General features: G+C 46.4%; 2 protein-coding genes across 3 annotated transcripts; both read right to left on the reverse strand.

Moving 5' to 3' along the window:
- Positions 1–2,844: 2,844 nt before the first annotated feature.
- On the reverse strand, positions 2,845–6,430 carry LOC146589766 (keratin, type II cytoskeletal 5-like). Its single transcript, XM_085315701.1, has 9 exons — positions 5,942–6,430; positions 5,216–5,430; positions 4,857–4,917; positions 4,635–4,730; positions 4,246–4,410; positions 3,969–4,094; positions 3,497–3,717; positions 3,187–3,221; positions 2,845–3,081 (listed from the first exon to the last, which is right to left on the reverse strand). Exons 1-9 carry the CDS (start codon positions 6,428–6,430, stop codon positions 2,876–2,878), a joined length of 1,614 nt encoding a protein of 537 aa, XP_085171827.1. The 3' UTR covers positions 2,845–2,875.
- A 3,926-nt stretch (positions 6,431–10,356) lies between these two features.
- On the reverse strand, positions 10,357–14,926 carry LOC146589767 (keratin, type II cytoskeletal 75-like). Of its 2 annotated transcripts, XM_085315703.1 has the most exons (10): positions 14,659–14,926; positions 14,417–14,622; positions 13,266–13,480; positions 12,651–12,711; positions 12,359–12,454; positions 11,949–12,113; positions 11,593–11,718; positions 10,958–11,178; positions 10,649–10,680; positions 10,357–10,553 (listed from the first exon to the last, which is right to left on the reverse strand). In XM_085315703.1, the coding sequence occupies exons 1-10, from the start codon at positions 14,924–14,926 to the stop codon at positions 10,357–10,359; spliced, it is 1,587 nt and encodes a 528-aa protein (XP_085171829.1). The 2 variants fall into 2 exon arrangements, with proteins under 2 accessions (XP_085171829.1, XP_085171828.1); XM_085315702.1 differs by having other exon boundaries at positions 14,417–14,926.
- Positions 14,927–18,800: the final 3,874 nt, after the last annotated feature.

Below are 18,800 nucleotides of genomic sequence, written 5' to 3' on the forward strand. Positions count from 1 at the left end.
TCATACTTAATGTAGAGTCCCAACCTGTGTATGGATTCATAGCTCTCTAAGTTCTTAGCCACATAGAAYAGGAAAAATAATTTGGCCTATGTCTAATTTTAAATGCCAAATTGATTCTTGTTTGACTTATAACAGCAAAATATTAGGAGGAGCCCTTTGTAATTCATAAAGTTTAAAAAATAACAAAAAAAAAAGACAAGAAAAGCAAATTCCTAAGAAGTTGGGAAAGAAGCAGYGATCTCTTTCTGGTAGCTGTAGATATTGGTGCCACCACGCARTACAATGGTCTCTCCTCAGCAAAGTGCTGAAGTGCATGGTATAATTGAACTTCTGCCCAAAGATTTCCTTATCTGGGGCTGGCTAGAAGGAATGTTTGTCACCCAGTGTCAGATGCAGATACAGTATTAAAGCTATTTAGCCTGATCCTCTTCTATTCTTGCCTGAAGTCATGGTGAACACGAAGGTCTTTTCTTAGCTGAGCAGTCTCTGTCGCTGCTTTGCTGTTGCAGACTGTGCTGATGTTAGACATGGCTGTTCAAATTTTAAAATTGCTTTCACCATCGCCCTGGAAGGAAAATAGAAGAAGAAAACTCTATGACCAAGCTAATGAACGACATTATCGTGCTTATGGCTGGGTTTCATCTCAACTCAGCTACCTGGGAATTGGGTATTTTGGCTAAGCGCTGTTTTTTGGGGGTTTCTTTTGCAGCCAATGGAGAAAGATACTATTCTCCATAATGTCATTTATCCCACCCTAAAAGGGATTAACAAGGTCCAGATGGCTGACTTGTAGCAGACCCCTAGGTCTAAGCACTCARAATGACACAGGGCAGGATTTTTCTCTGCTAAATGTCCCTTTCTGAAAGCAAAGAGAACCATAAAAAATAAATCTGAAAGTAGAATGTGGAGGATAATTTCTCTCCCTCAAKGCAGTCACTTATATTCCAGTGCTACTTTGGGGCTAGAGGCACTGCTGGTGAAGGCAGCAGAAAGTTATAGACACATGATCTCCCAAGAAAGGGAGAGCACAAGGTTTTTGGCAGAGTGCACCTGTCCCTGTTTTGAATTGCAGCCTGCTCCTAGCTCTCATCTCTTGTTTTTCTAGTTCCAGACTGACAATTTAAGCTCTTTACTTATTCACTTCCATGTGAAAGTGGACTTTACATGGTTGTGTCATTAAATGCATGTGGAATACTGTGTCCAACTCTGGGCTCTCTAGTACAAGAGAGACATGGAACTACAGGAGAGAGCCCAGCGTAGGGCTAGGAAGATGATCAGAGGGCTGGAGCACCTGCCCCATGAGGAACGGCTGCGAGAGCTGGGCCTGTTCAGCCTGGAGAACAGAAGACTGAGGGCGGATCTTACCAACATCTGTAAGTACCTGAAGGGAGGGTGTCAAGGGGATGGGGCTGGACTCTTCAGCGGTGCCAAGCAATAGGACAAGAGGCAACAGGCACAAACTAAAACACAGAAAGTTCCACCTGAATATAACGAAAAACTTCTTTACTGTGAGAGTGACAGAGCACTGGAACAGGTTGTCCAGGGACGTTGTGGAGTCTCCTTTTCTGGAGATAYTTAAAACCCACCCGAAGCGATCTTGTCCAACATGCTTTAGGTGACCCTGCAAGCAAGGGGGTTGGCCTAGATGATCTCCAGAAGTCCCTTCCAACCTCAACCGTTCCATGATTCTGTGATAGGATGGGCTTGTCCACAGAGGACTGCAGCTTCTTTGGCTGAACTAATCGGTTTGGTGTGCCTGGCACGTGGCCGCCTTTCCCAACCCGTTAATCACCAGACTCACCTAATACAAYGGGCTGGCCATTTTCAGGCTCATAAAACTAACCAAAATTTTCTAACCTGTACTTTTCATAGCAGTGATTACCAACGAAAAAAAGTATCCAGAGGTTCCCTTGGGCCTTGCTTCTAACTTAGTATCAATGGCCGTTTAGTTTAAAGCTGATGAGGCCGAAGCTGCCACAAGAGGGACACTAGAGATGTTGAGAATGTCCCTTTGCCATGCTTTGCTGAAGAAAAGATGGACTTTGCTACTCGATTGCATCCTGGGGTAGGAGAGACCTGTCCTGACCCAGGCAAGTTGTTGTTAGATGTCTCAGTCTGTGCTCGTCATCTTTCTAGGCAGTGCCTCATCTGCACTGAGGCACTTTTGGTAAAGATGGTAATGGAGACACCATTCTTCTTCCCAAAGATGACAAATATGAGGATTTAACAGGTCTTTTTTTCATTTCTRATTATGGCGATGGCACTAATGAGATTTTAGCATTCCCAGCAAGTAGTGCCTGTAATGGAACAGCATGACCTGAATTATCTCCTTGCTTGGGCAAAACTAGGCTTATATCTCTACATGATTCACCACATAAAATCTTGAAAGATTGCAGGATTTGGGACATGAAAATGCAGAGATGCTAAAATGGACAAAGTAAGATAAAAGGATGTTTTCTCTTTTTTTTTTCCTGGTAGGAAGAGTAGATCCAAACGCTTTCTTCCTTGATACAAGAGGTGCCTCTGGGATTGCAGTGAGTGCAGAGGAAGGAGGAGAAGGCCTCAACTGTTATGTGTGTGATTTGTGTTTCCCTTCAGCTCTGTTTTGCTGTATCTGCCACTCTTTTCCCTGCGGCCCTGTAAATTATTTAGAATTAAAAGCAGATGCAACAGAAAGAATTCCATGTGGCTTTTATTAGACAAACACTAGGAAATGAGGCTCTGAGTGAAATAACAAACAGGAGCATGGCATGATTTGCATAAATAGGAGTAGACCACTTTGACTTCTAAAYCTTTTGCAAGTAATAGAGCAAGAACTACATGCAATACAAGACAAAACCGGGCGCACACTAGCTAACAGTACTGATGTCTGACCTCAATAGCATCTTTTGGTTGAAGAGGTGGTAGAGACATATTTCACACTGGAGCTGCTYCCCCCTCCCACACATGACCCAGCCATGCCTTGTCCACTTCCGGAGCTGAAGCTGATTCCTCCAGCACAGACCCCGCTGCCAACATTGAGTCCGCTGCTGCCTCCGAGAGTGAGACAGTTTCCACTTCCGTATCCCGTTCTGGTCACAGCTGCAAAGGGAAAACACCATTTTCATAGATATCCATGAACACTGCCCCCTGAGTGGCAGCGAGACAAATGCAAAGGTCACAAAACTCTCTTTAAAAGGAACTTACAGATATTCACTGCACTGGCACCTTCTCCAGACAGCCTGTTAGGGACCAAAATGAAAGACAGAATTCAAGAGGAGCCCATGGACACAAACTGCTTGAAAATGCAGGAGAATTTCCTCAGAATATATTCAGTAAAAGCTGGAAGGYTTGCATGAAAGGTTGCTGTCTTCCAGGAAAGCTCATCTCCATAAGAGATTGCATAAGGGGTTTTGGGTCTCTGGGAAGGGGAGAAATCCAGGAGTCTCCTTTAAGGCTGACAAGAGTCTGCAACTCCATTGCAGCTCTGGAAACCAAGACATAAAATTGCCCCTACCTGCACTCTTCTCCCTCCAGCAGCTTCCTGTAGGTYGCGATCTCAATGTCCARGGCCAGCTTGATGTTCATGAGCTCCTGGTACTCGCGGAGCTGCCGGGCCAGGTCTGCCTTGGCCTGCTGCAGGGCAGCCTCCAGCTCAGCCAGTTTTGCTCTGGCATCCTTGAGGGCCAKCTCSCCACGTTGCTCGGCATCTGCAATGGCTGTCTGCAAACTGGCACACTAGGGGAGCAAAAACAGCGGTTGGACTCCCCCCATCCAGAATATAGACTGGTTCTCTCCGTACCCTGAAGTCAGAGGTCTGGTCTAGATGCAGAAGAGTTTGGATTAACATGTTGGTTTGTGATCTTATTTGTCCCTGAACTGATCTATGTTCTGGGCCTGGTCACAGCCTGGGTTAAATCCAGCTTCACACCACAAGATTAGGACATGGAAAGAGTCAGAAGTTTTTTGCCATTTCTGCTGCCCTTTACCTGTTTCTTCACRCTGTCGATTTCGGMCCGCAGGCGCTGGACGTGACGGTTGAGCTCGGAGATCTCCTGCTTGGTGTTGCGGAGGTCGTCCCCATGCCTGCCCGCCGTAGCCTGCAGCTCTTCGTACTGTCGCAGAGAAAAGAAAAGTCAGTCGAGGTAAAAATCTATAGGTTTTTGGAGCAAAGCAGTGTGTGGRGACGCAGGGCCTGCCTCCCCGTGTGAATTTGGAAGCAGGAGTGTGATTTGCCCCTTGCAGAATTGCTTTGTAGGCACTGACCCTGGACTGGTACCAGGACTCAGCCTCTGCCCGGCTCCGGTTGGCGATGTCCTCATACTGCGCTTTGACCTCTGCGATGATGCTGTCCATGTCCAGGCTGCGGTTGTTGTCCATGGTCAGGATGACAGAGGTGTCTGAGATCTGGCTCTGCATCTGAGACAGTTCCTGCAAAAGCAGCAATTATTTGGGTGGGTTGCAGGAGTGAGAATGTCTTGTGCTCAGAGGGAGGAAAACCCCCAAGCAGAAGGTAAAACTGAATGCACAAGGGGATTTTGTCCAAGGGACTTTAAGGCAGGGTAGAGACAGCAGGTGGTATTCTGTGCAGAACAGAGGGGGAAAGGACACAAGAAYGTGTAAACTATGAGGAAGATGTATATGTTCGTGCTTACTGTCTCATAGAGGGTCCTGAGGAAATCTATCTCCTCCATGAGGGAGTCCAGCCTGGCTTGCAGCTCCGTCTTGTTCATGTAGGCAGCATCCACCTCCTAGGAAGAAGAAACGTCACAGAAATGAAGTGGGTTTTCCATGAGCTGAGGAAAAGGTGGAGARCGTATTTCTTGCTACGGTCACAAAGACTACAAGCACGGCCAGGAGACAGAGTGTGCACCCACCTTCTTCAGGATCACAAATTCATTCTCCACAACTGCACGCTTGTTGATCTCATCTTCATATCTGGGGAATAGAAATGGAGAGTTTGTCTAGGCTTGTAAAGAAATTATTTTGTTCAAAAATATTTGCAGAACGGCACTCTAACTTTTTGTATATACAGCCCTATAACTTTCTGTCTGCCACTTTTAGCTGTGGGAAAGTGAGGATGTGGATGTCTTATATCCAAAATTAATCCTGAGCATTACTCAGAAGACCATTTCAGAGAAAAAGCATTCTTTTTCATTGCTCAGATGCAATGGGATGCTGGCATCTGTCACAGCCCACCTTGTTCACTGGGCAGCTGACAGGTGAATGGACTTACTTGTTCTTGAAATCTTCAGCAAGGCTTTGCACTTTGTTTAGCTCCCCTGCCAAGTTCTCCTTGTCTGCTAGCAAGCTGTTCAGCTGTCTCCTGAGGTTGTTGATATAGGTCTCGAAAAGAGGCTCAATGTTGTTTTTGACAGTTTTGTTTCCTTGTTCTTGCAGAAGGGCCCACTTGGTCTCCAAAACCTTATTTTCTTGCTCAAGGAATCGGACCTGGAAAGGGGAAGCCGATTTTTCAGAAAGGCAGTGATTTCAGGAAACCTTACCTTGGAGAAGCAGAGTACAATCCTGCAAGGTACAGAGCACTTGCTGGAAGGTAGGAGCACTCAGGGAACACCTGAGAATTAGTACTCAAAGACTGGACTATAGCAGAGGGATTCTGGAAGGCCAAATAGATGGAAACAGACATTGCAAATTTGATGTTAATTCTTCTGTTCATATGGCAAACCCTGCCTCCTTACAGCCTGTATCATTATTCCCCTTCTATTGCCTGGTCTGAGAATGTTAGGACTGATCTAAAAAGCTCTGTGTGCAGACCTCATCTCAGCATTAATGAGTGGCATGAATGATCTCAGACTGGGGGGCTTCAGGTTTTACTCCCAGGCTGCAAATGTTAGAAATGGCAGTACGTGAAGAGCAAAATTACTGACAACGATACAAGTTGTCATATGTGTTTCCCCACTGAAGAATCAACACAAAACAATTGAGAAATCTCATGTCTCACCTTGTCAATGAAGGAGGCAAATTTGTTGTTGAGAGTTTGGATCTGTTCCTTCTCATCCTTACGGATACTCTGGATGTTGGGGTCAATCTCCAGGTTGAGAGGTTTCAGAAGGCTCTGGTTGACTGAGACTTCATGGATGCCCSCAGCTGGGAATCCAGGGCCTCCTATGCCACCACCAAACCCAAAGGCACCACCAGCTGTACCACCAAAACCATAGGCAATTCCAGAGCCAGCACCAAAACCTGCAGGTCCGTAGAAGCCACCAGTCCTTCCAGCCGTGGAGATTCTCTTGCATCCACCAAGGCTGTAGAGGCTCCTGCTTCCAAAACCTCTGCCAAATCTTCCAAACCCAGCAGCTGTACCACAGCTTCCACCTTGGGATACAGAATGTGAGCTGAAGCTGGTGCTGCTGCAGATATTTGGGATGAAGGCAGAAGCAGCGCTGAAGCCAATTTTGCTTTGGTTCTTAACAGCACACTGCCGAGACATGGCAGCTGATCTGAGCAAGGCGAGAGCTRTAGAAAGAATAAAGCAGTGAGGAGGTGGCTGAAGGCAGGAAGCTGAAGCTGTACTCCCCCTGGGCTGATACTGGCTCTTTTATACCTTTGCAACCTGGGGATGGGTCTGGTATGGTGCTCATCTTACTGATTAACTGGGCTCGGCACACCCAGCAGCAATGCGAACAGTGAGTTCACCATGATGAGCACATGCACCTACGAAGCACTTAAAAAGTGCAAGAACTGCATTTTTCTGTGACAGTCATTGTCTAGCTGTTGAAATACCTGTGAAAACACTAAATACTGCCTGCTCAACTCTTGTTCACAGCCCTTCTTCTCCCTCTCCTTCCTTTTACCTCTGAAATCGAATGGTTCCCTGTGTTAGGCAAGTGCTCACTCATCTGTAGTTCATGGTGAATCAATCCTTTTCTTGTGTAAGGGCACATTCTTTCACTGTGCTGTGGTCCGAGGTGTGAGAACTTTGTTAGTGTGGGTCTTTGTTTTCCTGATGGTGTGGTTCTGAGTAAGCCCCAGCAGAGCACCAGCACCTCAGGCCCCAACTTGTTGGGAATTCTGGCCACTTGTTTCATGCCCAAACAAGAGGCCTTTAAACCAGAGCAGATACGGAAGGGAGAAAGAAGTGATAGAGGGACACAGCATGGTGATGGGATGTTAATACAAGTCTTGGACCATCAGCTATCAAAAACCAGCTGGGGAGTGGGAAAGACATGAACAGTTTTATGAATGACTTTCAGACCTCTTCTTTCTGCAGAAAGTGTCTATGTTTCATTCTGATTCAGACTGACAGGTGATGAAATATCAGAATATGTCCTGGGAGGGAGTTTCCGTTGGCCATTACGACACAAAACCTGACTTGGCAATTTACGCAGGCTTCACCTTCACCGATTTTGTGCCATCTCCTGMCTCATTAGGTGACCTTGTCTCTATATGGTGTGAAGTCTGTTCCCAGGCTGCCCTGCGTACATCAATCTGTTGTCTCCCTTCTCCAGTATCTCTTACAATGAAATATAGGATCAAGGCTTGCAGCACTGTTCAGACAGCTCCCTCTACTCTTTATTTTGCATAGCTCCCAGGAGGTGTGAAGTACTATGTTTTTCCAGTGAAAGACACATACACTACCTTGAATTGCCATATGCACGCTGTGCAGAAACACTGTACACATGGGCACTGCTCCCAAAGCAGGCGAGACGTTCGAAGGTCTCTCCCAGTAGCTTGTGGGGGTGCCTGTAGCTTTGGTGATGGACCTACTTCCTTCAGTCCCTGCAGCCCTCTGGGTTCGCACTGTGCCAGCTATGTCTCTCTTGTCGATGCTCGTGCATAACCCAGGCACCTGCTCATCAGAGGTGTTAGCAGTGCACCTGCAGAGCACTTGCTGGGAAGTCGTAACCTTACCCAGTCATTAAAAAGACACGTGCTGGCACTGAGATATGGAGCAGGTGTTTGCAGATGCATCTTTCAAGTGCAAGTTTGCGCTTGCCATTTCACATACTGAGGCCGTCAACTGACTTTGGCCAGAAGGTCCCTGGAGGGTAATTTGCAGATGCCCATCATCTCTTTTTGCCTCTCAGCCATACTTTTTTTCCTTTTTCCTTTCTGCTCTTTTAATATTTTCTTTACACACCCTGGAATGAAGCTAAAATAACTGTTCTGGGAGTGTTTCGACTATTTGGAGTTATGACATGCAGCAATTCTTAAGAGAGAGGAGCTGCTGTGACTAAGCCGCAGATTGTGCGTGTCCTGAAGAACTCTGTGAAAATGCTACAGGTAGCAATTAGGGATTAGGGAGTTTGGAGGTACAGTTCCCTCCACACGTTGCAAATTTGAGCCCCTGAGTGCAAGCAGCATTCATTTTGTTATGACTAAGGTCTTAACTTGAGCTATGTTAGAATTAACGAGGGCTATTCTCTCCTACTGGAATGCAAGCCCCAGGACATCTCTAAGGCTCTGTTTAACTGGTCCAGCAGGAGTGCATGCATGAAAGCTAGGTAAATTGTGACCAGAGCCCTGCTGTGGAGCAAGGACAGCTGTGCTTTATCCATGTAACCAGAGAGGCAAAGTTGTGTCWGTTTGCTTTTCTGGTATCTTGCTTAAAATGCAATGCCTGTAACACGTTGGTCTTCTGGCCTCCACTAGTTCCATGCTRAATTTGGGCAGCAATGAGGAAGACCATTACTTAGCCTTGCCCAGGCTGCTGTTTGGAGGGAGGAGAGAGATTGTTCCTCCTCACAAAATCACTGTGTGCTCAGCATGGAGAAGTGCCTGGAGAGGTGGTGGAGCAGGAGGGGAGAGCCACAGCAGACCCAGAACTAAACCTGCAAGATTTTGTGGAGGAGATCTCCTGAGGGGGATATGGAGAGGAATGTGCCGAGTTTAGAGCACCTGAGGAAATCGCTGTAAGCTGCTGCTCTCAAAAGCAAACCTGAATACAGTCTCTCTTTCAGGGTCTACCAGTTCTCTTCTACTCACCCATCTCCTCAAGTTTTTTTTTTTTAGGAAGCCTAATCTACCCATTCCCTGCACTTACTGAGATACAGAAGTAAGGTGGGTGGATTTTTTTGTAATCTGTGTTTGTTCAACTCCTCTTCCTCTCTCAGGGGCAGTAAAGTCTATCACTTCTTTGTAGCTTTCAGCCAGATGATGCTCTGCTTTTACTTCTCAATTAATTTCTCCTGATTACTCAGAACCACATCTAAAATTGCTACACCTCTTCTGGTTTTCTCTGCCTTCTCAAAACAAGATCTTGTCTCCAGTGCCTTCTAGGAAAGTGAAGAAACATTTGAATGGTGATGACTTTCTCTTCCTGACAGGTATCCAGGTCACCAAAGTCTCCTGTAATTGGCTCAAACCCTTCTTAGATATTTCTGATAAGTGTTGGATGGGAGACGTCTCCCCACCAAKGTAGCATGAATGCCTATAAACTGGACCCTCTGCTGGCTTATAGTCAAAGGAGAGAGAACATGAGCATCCAAGGTCCAAAATAAATATCTAAAACAGGGTGGACAGCGTGCTGTGCTCTGAGCAGAGAGGGCGTCCTGTCAACCTGCTCAGACAGCTGTTTGCGCTGCTGGCGTCTAGGCTTGGGTGAGAAGGCTCCCAGTAAATGGGTTTTCTAGATGGACTGATAGTCTTGAACAAGTTGGGTGGTTGCTCTGACTCCCCCGGTAATTAGTTCCCTATTATGTGTTTATACGGGTACATCACTCACTTGGCAGTGCCCTTTGTGCCCCTTGGGAGCCAGGCTGTTGGCTGTAGTGTGGTTGGAAGCTGCWTAGCAAATGAATCTTAGCCCTCCTTTTCCCCTTGTGCCTGACTCTTGCCTTAGCGTGCCCTGCATTTAGCTTCCAGGTGTTTCACTTGCACAACGCGAAGAGCTGGTGCGTTGAAATCAATGGCAAAACTCCCTTTGGTGCTCTGTGTGTTTTGGCTGCTAGTGGGGAGATTCAGGAAGTATGAATGAGGAACAAAAATCTGCGCCTTTAACTGGGCAAGACCCTAGGAAAAGTGCTTGTTATCTGCATTTGCATTTGCTGTTCCATGTCTTTAATTAAAAGGTCCACACAATAGAATACATTACATATGCGTTTTATTAGACAAACACCAGGAAGTGAGGAGAGACAAACAGTCATGGGACATATTTATATACAAAATCCGTCCAAAAATGCTGAGCTGTAACAAGTTGCGAATTTAAAAGCTGGACTCCTGTTCGGTAGCAGAGCCCTACATGGCACGTGCTAGACAACACAGCTGAGAGTTCCTAAAGAGAGGCTCTTGTGCGACAAGACATGGGGTTTAGGAGTCTACCTCTAGGCCCTCATTCTGTTGACCCCAACTATGCTTTAATAAAGGACCAGCGTTAAGGTGTTTTGTGGCAGATGGAAACATCTGAACTGAAAATCTTTAGCTTCTGTAGCTTCTTCTGGTTGAGGAGGTCGACACAAACTTCACGCTGGAGCTGCTGCCAGCTCCAAGGGCAGTGCTGCTAACACCAGGACCGCTTCCACAGCTGAAGCTCTTCCCCATGCTGCAGACTCCCCCTCCCGTGCTGAGGTTGCTTCCTCCTCCATATCCCGTTCCAACAGTTGTTCTGGTCACGGCTGAAGAAAAAAAAGGGTGTTGGTCTCTCAGGGGCAGAGACATGCTCAGAGATTAATGCTGAGATCAGATAAGTACATGTATTTTAGTGACTTACAGATATTCACTGGCACGCCATCTCCAGCCAGCCTGTTAGGAGACAGAATGCAGCAAGATAAGAGATAAGAAGCTTTTGGGGGGGGGGATAAAGGGAGTTTTTTAGGGACTTTTTAGGAGAAAAGTAAAAACTTGGCATAATTTGTGGACGCTTCACACAACGTTATTCCAATGTTATTCCAACCCCACCCTTCCCCCCTCCAGGATACCCTGTTAAGCCTGAGCATTTCAGAGTTGCTGAATATCTCCAACACTTGCATTGCTTTGCTCCTCCAGCATCAGGACCAGATGGGATGCATTTGCCACTCACCTGCACTCCTCTCCCTCCAGCAGCTTCCTGTAGGTTGCGATCTCGATATCCAGGGCCAGCTTGATGTTCATGAGCTCTTGGTACTCGCGGAGCTGCCGGGCCAGGTCTGCCTTGGCCTGTTGCAGGGCATCTTCCAGCTCAGCCAGTTTTGCTCTGGCATCCTTGAGGGCCAGCTCSCCACGTTCTTCAGCATCCGCGATGGCTGCTTTCAGGTTCGCACACTGGAGAAGAGAAACCAGCTGTCAAATTCTCCATCTAAGACCCAGACCTGGGTTTTTTTCTGCCCTGAAATCACAAGGTCTGATTCAAGCAATGAGGACTGGCTTAACCTGTAGGGATCTGAGGTTAGTGCTTGTAGAAAAGATTTGGGTTATGGGACAAACTGCCAGCCCAAAACCTGCTTACATTCCTTAGGGTTTTGCTCCAACTCTATTCATTTATTTGCCTTTTCGGCAGCACCATCTGGTTTCAACAGCAATTCTGTTTTGAGAGAAAAAGGGTCACACTGAGCAGGACTTGCCCAGGTTTCCTCTGATTTTTTTTCCCTGCCCCTCTGTTCAAAGCCAAGGGAGTAAACTGGCCCAGGTTGTACAGCTAAGAAGGTAAAACCCCGTGTGTTTTCTGCTGCCTTTTACCTGTTTCTTCACACTGTCGATTTCGGACCGCAGGCGCTGGACCTGACGGTTGATCTCGGAGATCTCCTGCTTGGTGTTGCGGAGGTCGTCCCCATGCCTGCCCGCCGTAGCCTGCAGCTCTTCRTACTGTCACAGAGAGGCAACCAGTCAAGGTAAAACCCATCGGCTTGGGAGGAACCCAGCGTGTGGAGGGGGTGCTGGGAAGCACAGGTCTGTTCTTGAGCCCAAACTAGCAGCAGGAGTGTTGCTGCGCGATATACAGCAGTTGAGATGGGGTTTTGCTTTGCAAGAATCATTCCTTATCGGCTCAAGAAAAGACTTGATGGTAACAGAATGGAAACCCCCAATTCCTTCACCTTGGTTTGGTACCAGGACTCGGCTTCAGCCCGGCTCCGGTTGGCGATGTCCTCGTACTGTGCTTTGACCTCCGAGATGATGCTGTCCAGGTCCAGGTTTCGGTTGTTGTCCATGGTGAGAACAACAGAGGTGTCAGAGATCTGTGTCTGCATCTGAGACAGCTCCTGCAAAGTGAGCAGAAGATGAGGTGAGCTAATTCACTTTGGAGATGTTCTCATACTTACAGATTAACATGCAGGTCTGGGAGAGGCTACAGATTGTTATCTAAGCTAAGACTGTTGGTATAACTCTGAAAAGGGAGAGGGTTTAGCATCTCCTGAGGGAAGAAATTACAAGCTTTCAGAGGAAAGGAGGGAGGGAAGCTCTTAAGTCTGAGGGTGTAAATGGCTAGGGAGGTGGTTGTACTCACTGCTTCATAGAGGGCTCTCAGGAAATTAATTTCTTCAGACAGCGCATCTGCCTTGGCTTGTAGTTCCACCTTGTTCATATAGGCAGCATCTACATCCTGGAAGATGAGATATTTAGGTAATGCAATTTAAACACTTATTAGTAAGTCAGGAGCATGCTTATCTCTGGTATAATAGTCCGGGGAAAATGACATTAAAAAAGCTTTTGGAATACGAATGGTCAGATTTGTAAATGAGCAGATGATTAGAGCTCTACAAGTCATCATTAAATTGTATTCAGCAATTTCCTCTCACCTTCTTAAGTGTCACGAATTCATTCTCTGCAACTGTACGCCTGTTGATTTCATCTTCGTACCTAATGGAGCAAGGCAGAAGGAGCATTTGTTTAGGCAAGTAACCGACGGAGATGATTTTAGTTTGTTGGAATGAAATTCCTTAACAGCATTTTGCGTGCAATGCTCTTCTCTCCTACAGAGCATCTGAGCAAGAGATCGTGAGCAAAGTTCCTAGGCTAAATTAGTGAAAACAAGTACATCACTTTTTTTAAAAAAGAAGCTCTGCTATTTGTTTTTTCCTATTTTGGCCATTAGTCATACTCCCTCTGACTTTCTTAAGCAAATTAAGGATGCTATCCTGAAAATCTCARACCTAGCATGTAATTTTTTTCTCAGTAGGTAACTTAGTTAATAAGTCTTTGATCATATTCTAAATTATTCCCTAAACGTTTTGTGTGTTTGGATCTCCGTTACTGTACATCTTGAGAAAATGGCACAGTTTTTGCTATTAGGATTTTCTGTGTCCCACTATATTTTTAGAGGCTCCCCTGGGTCCCCTGTTTGGCTTAAGGATGGGCAATGAAGAAGGACTGCACCTACACAGGTAGGTAGACCACTAACTCAACAGACTTACTTCTTCTTGAAATCCTCAACCAGGTACTGTGTGTTGACCAGTTCTCCCTCCAGCCTTCCCTTGTCGCCCAGCAAACTGTTCAGCTGCATCCTGAGATTGTTGATGTAAGTCTCAAAGAGCGGCTCGACGTTGTTTCTGACWGTTTTCATTCCCTGCTCCTGAAGCAGGCTCCACTTGGTCTCCAGCACTTTATTTTGTTGCTCAAGGAATCGGACCTGCAAGCAGAAATTTTCTGAAGTGTTTTGGAGGAGCAGTGATTCAGGAGAATTTTCCTTGCGAATGCTGGATCTCAGTACTAGAGGAGGTGATAAAGTGCCCTTTCCGGCTAGTATTTATACCCAAATTCTCATCTGGTGTAAGCAGGAATTTGCTATTTGATTACAACTGCAAACTAACTCTGACTACTGATTTCCCTCCGTCCTACTTCCACTTCTTCCTTTTGCTAAAGCACGGCCAGTTGCATACATTTTGTGTGAATGCTGCACACAAAATCAGATAAAGATCAAATCAGGGTTTGCACTTTTAATCAGAAAAGTATAGTAAAGTGCCAGTTCCCCCTTCTCTCAAATAATACCCCCCCCTCAAAATCTCCAAAATAAGGTAGCATTATCCTTGAAAGCAAAGAGGAGCTGTTCAGCTGGARGAGAAGTAAAACAGATGCTCTGGTGCATCTAATACAATGAGGAAATGAAGCAGACAGAGAGTGTCAGGTTGGATTTTGCTATTTTGAACTAACAGTCCAAACATATCGGCACTGTTTCACTCATGGCTTTAAAATGCCTTTTAGGAAAATTCATGCAATGAGAAACTTACTTCTCCCTAGTGCCAGTTTGCGTGATTGCTTTCTCAGTCCTTTTAGATGAGTTGCTCACATCTCACTTTAATCATCTAAAAGCCTGTTGTGAAGGCTCAATGCAGAGAGGCAAACATCTCCAAAAGGATGGGATKATCTCCTAGAGTTCTCCTTTTCCACTGCCTACTAATGCAAAATAGCAAATGAGGAGAACCTTGAACACTAGATGATTAATTCATAGCAACCACTAGGTAACAGGTACTGTTCCCTGGAATTTCTGGGGGCTTTGTCATGTTTAATTCCTCATTTCCAGGTCCTTCTCGATCAGCTTGTAAGGCTCCTAAGAAAACAGTCTCACCTTGTCAATGAAGGAGGCAAATTTGTTGTTGAGGGTTTTGATTTGTTCCTTCTCTTCCTTTCGGATCCTCTGGATGCTGGGGTCAATCTCCAGGTTGAGAGGTTGCAGAAGGCTCTGGTTGACTGAGACTTCATGGATGCCCCCAGCTGGGAATCCAGGGCCACCCATGCCACCACCAAAGGCACCATATCCATAGCCAGTGTTAGCTGACATGCTAAAGCCACCACCACAACCATACACACTACCAGCGCCACCACCAAAACCTGCAGGTCCATAGAAGCCACCACCCCGTCCAGCCACAGAGATCCTCTTGCATCCACCAACATTGTAGAGGCTCTTGCTTCCAAAGCCACCACCAACCCTACCAAACCCACTGCCAGCATTGCAGCCTCCGACCCGGGTGACGGAGCGTGAACTGAAGCTGGTGCGGCAGGTGTTTGGAACAACGGCAGAAGCAGTGCTGAAGCCACTTCTTCCCCTCTGGATCCGCACAGTGGACTGGCGAGACATTTCTGGCTTTTGGATTGGGATGGATGCTACAGCAAGAATAAAGGAGCGAAGGTGCAGGCCTGGAGCAAGGAGTAAGAGGGGAAAAAAGATGAACCTGTGCTCTCCACGAGCTCAGGAGAGCCCTTTTATGCATTTATGAGGCAGGGATGGGTTTGATGAGGTGGATCGTCTTTCTGATTAATTAGGCTTGGCATGTCCAACAGCATTCTGGAGAGTGAACTCACTCCGCACACACGCCCTTCAGAAATAATATAGCCAGGTTCTAAGCAACAGTGGTATTGTTTGGAAATAACTGTCGCCTTCTGCCGTCTTTGTAGACAGCCAGACTCTTCGCCATATCAAAGGGTTCGAAAGTTGCAATGAGTAACTTTGGGTACGGAGAGGAAAACACCGTTCAAAATTCCTGTCACTCACCAGCTTTCTCATCTGAAAACTTTATCCCTCCGGTTTACTTTCCCTCCGTTTCTGTTCACAAGCAGGGCTTTAAAATGTTACGCTTTCTCATATTTTATACAAAAAGGAATCTGTTTTAGGCAGAGCAATGTTTTGCAGCCTGCCCTGCAGCAGAGTAAATTGTTTTATCATGGGTTTTGGAGATGGAATATTCTGCTCAGCTCCTTCAACGCCGCAGCAACAAGATCTGCAAAAACACCTCTGCTCCCCACTCTGTAGGCTCAGCGTCCTGAGCTCTTCTGAAAATCTTACCTGTGCAGACTAACTTTTCTGTCACTCTAAAAAATACAAGAATGAAAACAGAAAGTTTTAACRAAGTCCTTCATTCACATGTGGATTTTGGCAGCAACGTTCGTAGCTACTGTTCAACGCTATCGCAAATACATGTGCTTTGGAGGTTTCAGCTTTGGTATTTTAGGAGGACGGAAACAAACAAACAAAATGAGGAAAAGAAAAAAAAAAAGAAGGAGGAGGAAAGATTGTGGGAATAGGAACGCTTTGAATCCGCTGGCTCTGTGGAAACGGAGTGTGCCGAGGTTGTTCCCCATCCACAGTTTATAAACCCGACYGTAGTGTAGTTTCCCAAAGATTTAGGCTTGCTTCAGGCAAGCTCCACGTATCTGGAAGTGTGACCCTGAGTGCTTGGATTCACTAGAGAAGTGCTCTGCAGGATTCCCCCTGCCCRGATCCACGCCAGGAGCAATCCGGACGCCCTGAGACACCCTGGAGCTTCCCTTTCTGAGCCTCGGGTACCTTTGCAGCCCTTCGTTTTGCATTTAGCATTGCAGGCAGATCAAGTGGAAAATGTGGAAAATAACTTCATTTTGAGGGGTGGCAAGCGTTTTTGGTCCTCATTGKGCTTCAGGTAGTTCAGGAAAAGATGATTCATACATACTTTGTTTATAGAAGCGGGATGAAATTACAAACACTTCCCCCCGAACAGCTTCCTCCCCTGTTATCTGCAAGTCTGAGCAGGTGCTGGCTGCAGCGCAGGTATAATGTAATATCGAGGAATCACCACGGTGGAGGGGCGTTATGCTTTGAACTACCTCTGTCTGGCAAGGCAGCATGGTTAATTAAACCCCCAGAAGTGCTTTGTGTCCCTATTGTTTTCACGGCTGCTTTCTTTCAGATGCGTTCCATTTATAATTTACTTTTAAAGAGGAGGAGGGGAATAAATAGCAATTATTTATTTTGGTGTCAATTAGAAGACCGGGCTTTTATTGTAAGCAAGGGCTGACTCCTGCAATTTTTGCTCAGCAGGGCTGTCTCACTGGATCCGTGGGAACTGGAAGTAAATGGATTGCGACCAATGGATCTGCRCCCGAAAGGTAGGGGATTACTGACCAGTGTTGGGCTTTGCCCACCAATTGACATATGTCATGACYTGCATGCATGAGCTTGACCTTTCCCTCCCACCTCCCCGTGGTGTGCTTGATTCACAGGAGAAATAAGTCGCAGACAGCAAAATACTTGGAAGTGGATGCAAGCTGCCAGCTTTCTCCTTAAATGCCTATGGCTCCTTTGGGAATTACTCTCTTGCATACTTTGGCTATCTGAAAAGATTTCTGCTCTCCACATAGTCAGTGGAGATCGCCACCAAATGATAAAGCCTCCCAAACTAAGAGGGATGGAAGGAAAGCCTCTGGGGACTGCTCTCCATCGCCAGCGCTGTGCGGGTAGACCAGGTGTCTGACTCAGGGTGTATAAAGTTAGCCAGCCCGAAACCCACCCTTGGTTACTAACAGCGTGATGCGTCAGGACTTTTCTTTTCCCCTCAGGCTCCTTTTACATATGAAACTTGTCTTTTTGGCCAAAGAATACGCCAACTGCGTTGGAGTCCATTGTTAATGATGGTAATACTACAGCTCCTCCAACCAAGTAAGAAGAAATTAATTTCTTTCCATTTCACACTGGCATTAGGGTGGAGGTGATGAGGTTGTCACTCACCTGGAAGGAATTTGAGAGGAGAGGTAATTACAAAAGGCAGAGAGGTGAGCACAAGGAGCTGTAGCTACAGGTTTGGGGTATGGGGTGATGGCAYGGGGGCCCCCACCCTGCTCTGTTGATGAAACACTGGGTTTCCAGGGAGCTCCTGGGGAATGTCTCCCATGCACTCGGCAGCTCTGGGCATGTAAATGAATTTGCTTCTCAGATGCAGATAACTGCTCTGATACGGAGTTTTCTTCCTCCTGATCGTTCCTTCCAGCATTATCCAGAGGATAATGTTKGCACTCCTTCAAGTAGTTTTTGCTCCTAATTCAAGAGAAGGGAGATGCGTTTGGGCCRGGTTAGAACCCCTCCGACGTGGCCAAGGCCAACGGTGAGGCAGAGCAGGCTCCAAAGCCTCTTTCTTCCTTTACACTCTTCCTTCTTCCTCCCAGGCTGAGCAGAGGGGACGGGCAAGGTTGGGCATGAGTCCCYGACCCAGAGGCAGGAGATGCCACTRCAGCAGGCTGTAAACCTGGAGGTAAGGTCCTGGCTGAGTTTAGTTCTGGYACCATGCTGATGTCAAGGTAATAAATACTCTTTTGAGAGTAAGAAAGCATTTTATGGCTATAGCAGGGCAATAAAGGCAACTCAGTCCCCCCGAGTGAGAAATTTGACCATTTTCTCTGTACCTGGAGAGTGAGCAGATGGTACCACCGACAGTTTTTTATCAGCTTCTCTCTGCCTTCTCTTGGCATCTCTGCTCTTTTCCAACATCTACCCTGGAAGCCCTTGCCTGGATGATGGGTATCCTTTCTCAGACAAGGCTGTTTTAAAGTGCCTCTGTATGTTTTCCTTGCAAAAATACATATATTCATAAAATAAGAGTGTGTCTTGCTAACTTGGGCTGGTTCACCTATGCTACCTAATCTCAGTTTAATTATCAGTAAAGTCAAGGCTATAATTTAGGTTAATTGCTTAAATTAAAGCCTTTGGGTTAAACTTGGGCTGCTAACCTAAATTCAAACCCTGCTTATTTTGACTGCAATTTACCATTTCATCCTGAGTTAACGAAGCTGGTCATCTTGAGTTTCCTCCAGGAGGGACCACACAACTCCGCAGTGTCCCTGTGCTGCGGGGATGGGAACCTCCGAGAGCTCCTGAGCGGGAGGCGAGTGCCCAGGAATCTCATTTCCCGAAGGGATGAATTAGGATGAACTCCTCAGAAGCTTTCCCATAGGTGTTGCCCTGTGATGGGTGTTGCAGTCCTTTGAGCCTGTTCCCAGCAGTATCTGGAGGCCAGTGAGCTATAACTATTAGATGACTTTGAAGTGTAGGCGTGACCTGCTTTCTCCAGATAATTATTTTCTGTGCTAGCACAGAGACACTGATGCAGCCCAGGGTTCTGGAATAACTTCGTATTCATTATTGCTTTTGTTACCAGATGCTTCATGCAGAAAGGGGAGGTTGTATTTCCCCCTATAGCTTGTAG

Source organism: Rhea americana, unplaced genomic scaffold, assembly GCF_003343005.1.
Source record: "Rhea americana isolate MKP2758 unplaced genomic scaffold, rheAme1 scaffold_435, whole genome shotgun sequence".
NCBI classification, from domain to species: domain Eukaryota; kingdom Metazoa; phylum Chordata; class Aves; order Rheiformes; family Rheidae; genus Rhea; species Rhea americana.